This window comes from Pogoniulus pusillus, chromosome 20, assembly GCF_015220805.1.
Source record: "Pogoniulus pusillus isolate bPogPus1 chromosome 20, bPogPus1.pri, whole genome shotgun sequence".
Taxonomy (NCBI): Eukaryota; Metazoa; Chordata; class Aves; order Piciformes; family Lybiidae; genus Pogoniulus; species Pogoniulus pusillus.
In genome coordinates, this window is record NC_087283.1 from 12,591,496 (window position 1) to 12,600,000 (window position 8,505).

At 52.3% G+C, this 8,505-nt stretch overlaps 1 protein-coding gene and 1 long non-coding RNA gene across 4 annotated transcripts in view; one reads left to right on the top strand and one right to left on the bottom strand.

The window, feature by feature from the left end:
• Positions 1-447: 447 nt before the first annotated feature.
• LOC135184466 (uncharacterized) lies at positions 448-5,332 on the bottom strand. The gene is made up of 3 exons (XR_010306041.1): positions 3,917-5,332; positions 2,472-2,574; positions 448-1,668 (listed from the first exon to the last, which is right to left on the bottom strand). It is a non-coding gene; the product is annotated as an uncharacterized LOC135184466 (long non-coding RNA).
• Positions 4,561-8,505, top strand: part of TSHZ3 (teashirt zinc finger homeobox 3) — a 66,182-nt gene continuing 62,237 nt past the window's right edge. For 2 of the 3 annotated variants that reach the window (XR_010306040.1, XM_064160267.1), the window contains exons 1-2: positions 4,561-4,952; positions 5,601-6,129. Coding sequence is in view for 2 of the 3 variants with exons in the window: in XM_064160267.1 (XP_064016337.1) it covers positions 6,090-6,129 (40 nt within the window). In the remaining variant the exon portion in view is untranslated. Of the gene's footprint in view, positions 4,953-5,418; positions 5,504-5,600; positions 6,130-8,505 lie in introns of those variants that run through there. The other variant, XM_064160268.1, reaches the window with a different exon arrangement.

Sequence of the window (8,505 nt, forward strand, 5' to 3'; positions counted from 1 at the left end):
GCTGGTGCAGATCGGGTCGCGCTGGCCGGGGGTTTCCTGAGCCAACATTCCCCCCCCTCAGTGGTAGGGCTGTTTGGGGGGATGAGAGGGGAGGAGATAAATTTCTGATACTAGTATAGGTGAGAAACTACTCTAAACTCCAGATTGAAGCGAATCGATTCGGACAAGATTACGTACATCTTAAAAGGGATTCGTCAAAATATTAAAGACACTGTGCGTGCTTGCACTTTCCTATCCTCCCCCCGACACGTTCTTCCCGAAACGCCTTGTTTTGGTCGCAAGGACGCTGCTATTCTGGGGCTTGTAACATGTCAGAACTGTGGAAGTTCTCTGGACAATTTACAGACAAAACATCTGTTTCGTTAAAGCAAAGCTACTGCACTAAGACAAACAAACTTTACTGCTGTGTAAATTCACTTACCCAAACAATTTACATTCAAGCAAAGATTTTAACCCGGAGAAAAAATTTATTCAGTTGTATTCAGGAGGTTTGGGATTTTATTCGCATTTTGAGGTAATTTTGTTCTAAAAAAGTTATGTAGATATTGCAAAATGTCTTTGTTCTCAGATTATTGTTGCTCTTACAATGATTACTGACAACACTTAGTATTTTGTAGAAGTGGAGCATCGCATTCAGTCGTGGGCAGTGGTGTTTCTAAACAAACTTGTCAGATCCACATTCATCTACTCCAGTCGTTATGAAAACAGTTTTTGCGCTGTACTTTATCGGGGAAAACTGGGGTGCTTTTCGTCCACTTTTTCCATTTCGATTGGGTGCCAGAGAGGCGCGCGGGAGGAGGTGAGGTTTTTACCCCGGGGAGAAGAGCCAGCGCAGGCAGCTGCCGGCTGCCTGTACGCCCGGACGGGGAGAGGGTGCCCGGCGTGAGTGCGGGCTGCCGAAGCTCACCGCGCTCGGTCCCGGGCGATGCCTTCGCGACGCTCCCGAAGCCCACGGCTCCGCCTGCGCGCTGCGTGGGACTGCCTTGGAAGAGCCGCTGCCCGGTGGGGCGCCTGGCTGCACTGCCCTGCGCCTGTTGCCCGGGCTTGGCTCCCCCCACACCGCCGCCAGGAGCCCGGCCCCCGTCGGCCCGGCCCCAGGCGCGCCGCCTCCTCCCTCGACAGCTCGCTCCTCAGTGCTTCGCAGCCTGTGCCTCAAAAGGCCCCGGCATGCTGATGCCCAGCCCTTCCTGCGTGTCCGGGGGACACTCGGCTGTGGAGGACCCTCAGGGACCTCCCGTTGGCGTCTCTGCTCCTGATGAAGGGGCAGAGGAGCCCGCGGAGCCGGACTGGTGCTCGACAGAGGTGAGAGCTCCCGGGGACGGAGCGGTTCACATAGAGGATCTCACCCCCAGAGAAAGCCATCGGCCAGTGCTAATAAATGAGTCTCTGAGAGCAGCTATACAGGCATATGGGGACCTCGAAGTACGCTACTCCCTCCCTTGTCTGCAATGAACAACTGGTGAAACAACTCGCTGCTCGGGGAGAGAAAAAGGTTAAAGACCAAAAGATGTTGGTTTCCACGAGGCAGCTGTTCCAAGTTTAATAAACTTCCTTCTGATCCTCCCTGGATATTCCCACAACCAACCGTTAATTTTAGCGGTCCTCGTCTCAGCTCAGCCCTCAGCTGCCGGCCGCACCTGGGTAGTGTGAGGGGATTCTTGGGAAACTCTTGAAGTTTTCATGTAAGGGAAAGAAATGAGCAGTGAAAATACACAACAAAGAAGGGCACCAAACGGTGCACACTGTTGAAATATATAACATTCTTAGCTGATGGAAAGTTCAGAAGTGATGGTTATCTAACTATATGATTTATAAATAAGTGGTGTCTTGGTTTATAAATGCTGGGAAGAGCAAGCTTAAGACCTGAGCCTCCTGTGCTGAGTCTTTGTAGATGGAGTCTGTGAAGTCATCGATTTTATGCATTATGTTTGTAAATTTTACACTTAATAAAATTACAGGTTCTGGTTCTCTGATATAGACTGTGACCCCCAAAGACGCTGTTGCACATGAAGGAATCTCCATTTCCCGCTGTAGCTCGTCTGACATAAAGCTCAAATTATTTTCTTTTCTTTTTTCTTTTCTTTTTTTTTCTTTTCTTTTTTTTTTTTTTAGTTCCTTCCTTAAAGAAATGGATATAGTTAACATCAAATGATTCCACAACTTCCTGAGCGTTTTGGCAGTAAGAGTTGTGGATGTGTTAAGTGCACAGTGTGTGTCTGCGTGCACGTATATCTGCTGCCCCTCTCACACAGAGAGACACACACACGGACGGTTATTATTTCTCACTGAACTGAGAAAGTTCCTCCTATTTCTGTTTAGAAAAGTTTAACTTTTTTTCATCCACTCCTCAACTTCATATTGGTACACTGTTACAAGCTCACTGCCCTCCACTGTCAGCGCTTGTGGCCCACCCTTCGAAAAGCAAGGTATGCGTGGTTAGAGCTCACCGTACAGCGGGTCTGATAACTTACTTGCAAATGTTTGTTTCAGTGACACCGTTCAGCTGCTGAGGGTACAACCTGCACTTTCCACGCAGGCTGCACTTCTGCGAGAGGGAGAGCTCTGCTACGGGATCTGTTAAAATACACAAGCCGCTACACAACACACAGATCACAAATACGTGCACGCAGGTGAGTACGACAGCGAGAGGAAGACCAAACCGAGCCTGACCCGCGCACGAAGGCAGGAGGGAGCGCACCAACCCCGGCCCCTCTCCCCACCCTGCGCTGGGCACGCGGGGGAAGCATCATGCAGGTTGAGTGTAATGCAAAGGTACTGAAAGGTGAGCAGACATAGAGTGAGGAAGGTGGAAGGAAAAAAAGTTCTTGCAACTTGCAAGCCCCCAAAATTAGTGATTGACCGCTGCAGCGTTTTCTTCAGGATGCTCTGCAGCCAGTTAATGACGGATCAGAGTAATTCCTGCCTTTGGAGGAATCCCGCACATTTCAGTCTTGCCTTTACAGGGTTGAAATGACTAAACACGCCTTATCGCTTTTATTTTGCTAGTTTTCAGGGCGTTTTGTCAAGCGCCTGGTGGAAAGCTGACCTTCCCCCGTGATCAAAGAGCAGCGGGGCAGGAACAAAGCCGGCCCGGATTCCCGGCCGCACTCTCCATGGACTCTCCGAAAGTTTCATCCTCTCCCACCCCAGAGCTAGGAGAAATCCTCCATGTTGCGCAGCGCCCGCTGGCTCGGCCAGCAGCCCTCTGATGTCGAAGTCCACCTCTTCCCCAGGCTCCCCGATTAACTCGGTCGCGGTGCAGCCACCGCCTCCGCAGAGCTGGAATGAGCGCGGAGCGTAACGTTGCCGCCTCGGCCCCTGCCCCTAGCCGGCCGCATCCTTCGGGAGGGGGGTGGGGGCATGAATTATTTAGGGGTTGTATTTCCTAATTCCTACTTAAAGGGGTAGGAGGGAGAGAGGAAGAAGGAGCAATTAATCGCAGCGTAGCTTTCCGAGGCTGTCTAACATTTGTAAATACTTGTGCTGCGGCTGGTCCCCTCCTTCCCGGTTAAGTTGTTTAGTGTGTTAGTTATTTGTACTGGATCCCGCTCTCTGTTTTGTCTGATGTGTTGTCGTTGCAATGTGCAGCCAGGGTGACACTGATGGATGCGCCAATGGTGAGACGGACAGATGTTAGGGCGGATCTAGCGGCACGCACCGCACAGAGCCGAGCCCGCCCGCGCAGCGCTACCCTCCGCGCCGAGCCCCGCGCCCGTCCTGCTGCAAGCGCACACGCACACATACAGGCACACAGAGGAGCTTTTTGGGGAGGGGGGAAACGTCTCGGTGTCGTCTCTTAAGTAGATCTGATCGCTCCTTCTGCGGGCAGATACTGTAACTGTGAGGAGCAACCAGCGAGTATCAATGAGATGGAACTGAGCGATTTTGGCAGCAGAAGCGGCAATTGACAACTCACCATTTTCTGTTTTGCAAGAAATGTTTCGCTTTCCCCAGCAGTAGCAATTTCCAGGGGACTTTAGGCGACTGCGACTTTTTTTTCATCTTAAAGATCAGCTTTACAAAAAAATAAATCAGCTCACAACAGTAATAATCCAAAAAATATATCCCAAACCTTCTCCACCCTTCATGTAAAGTGTTTGAATTTCCTGCAACTTGGAAAGGAAAGCAAGAGCGAGCGGTCGGCACAGCGGCTTTATAAGATGTGAAGACGCAACAACATCTGCACTTAGTCAGGTATTTGGAATGATCCCAAAACTCGAAGAATGGGGGCTAGTGGAGAGTTTTTGATCTTACCGTGAAAGTGAGAGCAGCCTCGCTTTTTATTCCTCCCCGTCAACTTTAAAAAAAAAATCGCTACTTTTCCCCCCTTTCTTTTTCTTTTATTTTTTTTTTCTTCCTCTTTATCTCCACTTCTCTCAAACCCAGGCGGCCCCGGTAGCGCAGCGCTGCCGATGCCGGTGCTGCGCCACCGTGCCCGGTGGCGCGGCAGAGGCGGGAGGCCGGCAGGGGCCCCCGCGCGCCCCGGCCCTCCCCGCTGGTGCGCGGCCCCGCCGCCCAGGGATGCACAATCAAACCCGCAGCACATCGATCCGCCGGCGCTCGCTGAACTGAGCGTGGCGGCTCGCCAGTGAACTTGGACGGAAAATGAAAAAAAACTAAACAAACCCAAAACCCAAAAAGACAGAGGGAAAAAAAAAAAGCCCCAAAAGAGGGAAAGAGAGGAAAAAGTGATCTATCCCGAAGAGGCGGGGCGCGGGGGTGCGCGGGCGCTGTCCGCTTCCCGGCCGGCCGGCCGCACCGCGGGGCAGGGCGCAGCGGCGCAGCCGGCAGAGACGCTGCTATTAACGGCCGCCCGCCGGAACGGCCCCGCTGCCGCCGACACCCCGCCCGCCTGCAGGCGCGAAGCGAAGCCCAGGCGGCTGTGGCGCCAGCCAGGTGGGAGCCGGAGGGCTGGATGCGTGCCGGCGGGCGGCCAGCTGCCCGGCGCGCCGGTGAGTTGGGGCCGGGGCGGGCGGCGGTGAGAGGTATGGGGCGAGGCGGGGGCCCAGGCTGCTGCCGCCGCTGTCACCTCGCGGGGCAGCCGGGCTCCGCGGGGACATAGCTCAAGCTCCGGGGGGGGCGCTGGGCCCTACTCGCCATAGGGCGATATGGGGGTGGGGTCAGAGAGTACGAGGCGAGGGGTCAGGAGGGTCCTATTCCCCGGCGTGGTGGAAAGGCAATGGCCGAGGAGGGGGCTCCAGCGGGGACCGGGTGTGCGCGGGGGCGGAAAGGGAAGGGCTACTCGCAGGGAGTGGGGCGAGCGGAGCAGGCTGCTGTGCCCTGCCCTGCTCTGCCTGGGGGCGTCCAGCGGGGCTCCTCCGCCGCTGCTAGCTGCTGGGGAGAGCGGCGGCGGGCGAAGTTGGACGGCGGAGGGGGCGCGGCGAGGTGTGGGGGGGCGCTCGCCGCCGGCGCCCGCGCCCCGGGCGGACCCTTTGCTACCGCTGCTGTGGCCGTGCTCGGCCGGCGGCGGGCAGTCCGGCGGTGCGATGCGCAAAGAGTTAAGGTGCCGTCCGGGGCGGGAGGCGGTGGGAGCGCGGTGCCCCTCTCCCTCTTTGCGGACTAGTTTGAGTGACACTGCGATCATCTCGTTTCCCTTCAAGCTTCGCCTGTTGCCGCCACCGCCGTTCCAGCGCCGAGCCGGGAGCCGGGGAGTGAAGAACGCAGGCTGAAGCTACGCCGACTCTTGCCAAGAAATCTCCCGTCTTTATGCCGTGATCTCTCAGCTCGGCCAGGCACCGGGGGCGCAGGGTGGGGTGGGGGGGACTGCGGGCTCTCCCCAGCCCTCCCGCCCGCACACCTCTTCGGGGGGCTTCCCCTCCTCCTTCCTCCGGGGCGATTTGTCAAACTTCCCCCCTCTTCTGCCAGCAGCAGCAGCAGGGCTGTCCTCTCTTCTGTGCCGCCTCCTCCGCCTCCACCGCCTCCTCCTCCTCGGCATCGTGTATGCACAGCAACAAAAAATATATCCCCAACCCAGCCCTCGAGCCGAGACTGGAGCAGCTCACCGGATCTCTGGGGCTAAAGCAACTCTTTCCACCCCCGCGCCCAGGCAGCCCCCCCCCCGCCGGCGCCGGCGGCCGCAGGAGCTCAGCATGCCGAGGAGGAAGCAGCAGGCGCCCCGGCGCGCAGCAGGTACGAGAGCCGCCTTCCGCGGCCGGTTGCTTCTCCTCTCGCTTTCCTCCGTCTCTTTCATAAAACGGCTTTCCAGCGGGCTCAGCCCGCAGGTCCGCGCCGGGCTCCCTCTCTGCCCTGCAGCCCGCGATCGCAAGCTGGGTGCCGTGGATTTTGCAGAGCAGTTGTTGGTCTGGAGGCACAACACTCTGGCGTGGGGGGGTGTTATTTAATTTTTTTCCTTGGGGTGGCAGGGGTGGGGGCATAGGAAAGCCCTTTCCCTACTTTGGTGCCCACTTTTATTCCTAACTCTTGCATCGCTCGGCTCAGTTCTAGGGGCCACACTTAGTGGAAGCTAGGCAAGTATGTGCAGGCACATACTACATGAATACGTATCATCCGTGTGACTCTAGGGGTGGGGGAAGCAGGCGAATTTTGTTTGTTTCCAGCCTGTACTTTGGCACCTACTTTGCTTCTCACCTCTCATTCTTCTCTGTCCCCAGCATTCACAAGTAAGGGGTTTGTGAAAGCAAGTCAAAGTACTTTCTTTCTGAAAATGATTTTTTCTGTAAAAAGAGATAGGATACGTATACATCAACGGCATGTTGTGATTGAAGTGGTGGGGACAAAGTGATTTGAAGTGTCCACAGTGTTACTTGAAGATCCAAGCCTAGAACTGGTACCTTTGCACAACTTTTCATCTTCTTCTTCCTCCTTCTTTAACCACACTGGAGATGTTTCTGCTGGGCAGACAGACCCACCTACTTGGTCACTTTCTTTGACAACCTCTTCTGTTAATCTTATTGATGTCTTATTTATGGGTCCAGATGAGAAGCTGCAAAGGAAACCAAAGGGGGGGGGGAAAAAAGGGTCTGTATATTGTCAAATGTCTGGTGAATGTTTCTGGTAGTGCCTTCATAATTTTCTCTCTCTCTTTTTTTTTTTAATACTCTTTGAGGTTTTATCCTGGTGAGGTTCTTTGTTTGTTTGTTTTGTTTTCCTTATGCCAGAAATGTCAACTGCTGTTAAGCAGCAGTTTTTTGGAAAAGCTGAATTGAAAAGAAAACAGTTTAAAAAAAAAAGAAAGAAAAAACCCCACATAATTTTACAGTAATCCTTAGTTGGGGATATGTGGGCTGGAAAAGGTTTCCTTGGCCTATTGCCATCCTTGATTTGATGGCTGATTGATCGCCTGTCATCTGGCTGCCTTTGATCTATTCATTCCCGATAAACATCAATAAATCACTTGCCATGGTAACGCCAGACTTGGTGACGTCACACGTGGCCTGTCAACTCTCTGTCAGCGCAACTTCAGGGGCTTCTGGCTAGATGTGCCTCATAGACACATGGACCAGGGTTTGCAGGGGTATGGGGCTAGCTGAGGCAGAGGAGCAGAATCTGGTTTGGTTAGGGTCAGATTTGGGGGACCAGCATATGACAGCCATAATTTATCTTTCACAAAGGAAGGCTCTGTACCAAGAGACTGAGTGCAGAAGTTTTCCAGAGGCTGGGTAGTGCATTTGTAGTTGTTGTGCTTGTACCAACCCGAAGCAGGTAGTCTTGCAGCTTGGTAGGCATTGTTAGAAAATGGGCATTCGAAAATGTGACTGCTTTTACACTGTCTGACAACTTCTCAGAGTGGTGTGGTTTGAATTTAACAAACAGCAAGGGATCTGGGGAGTAATACAAATTGTAAATAACTATGTCCACATTTCTTTTATTCTCCTCTCTGACATACACATGCATTCATCAAGTCATTTTGAAACAGAGAAACAGACTTTCTAGCAGCCTTGCTCCATGCACTAACAGCTAGAAAGTTTGGAAAGTTTTGCAGTATGGTAGTGATAGGATCTAGCAAATAATATTGTAGCCAAATGCTTCACAACAGTATTTTGCATTTATGGCCCATTCTACCAAATAACACTTTTCAAATAAATTAAAAAGATTAACTTTTCCTAATGCTTGGGAAATGAAGTTTTGTAACATTAATTTAGTTCCTCAAAATCTAGCTCTTCCAGGTATTTGACATATTTGACTGTGCTGTATCCTCTGCTTTCTATAGGCTGGAAGAAAATGTTTCTGCACCAAACACTCTGAGGTGTCTTTCTATCTCTGTCCACTCTCTGTCTTTCTCTCCTATCTTCAGCGAATCATCCCTGATGTGTGTCATTTATTTTTGATATTTAGCAGAAGTGTAATATCTTTAAACTTTTAGCTTTTTGATAGCCATGTTAAATATTTAGCATTGGGTACAACTGCTTCCCACTGAAATATTGTTTTATGGGTCATATTGGAAATGTTACTTTTTCTACCAGTAAAAGCAAAGGCTTTTTTTTAAAACACCTTAAAACCAGCTAAGAAATAACAGGTTAGTTAAGAAATATTCATTACAAAAAC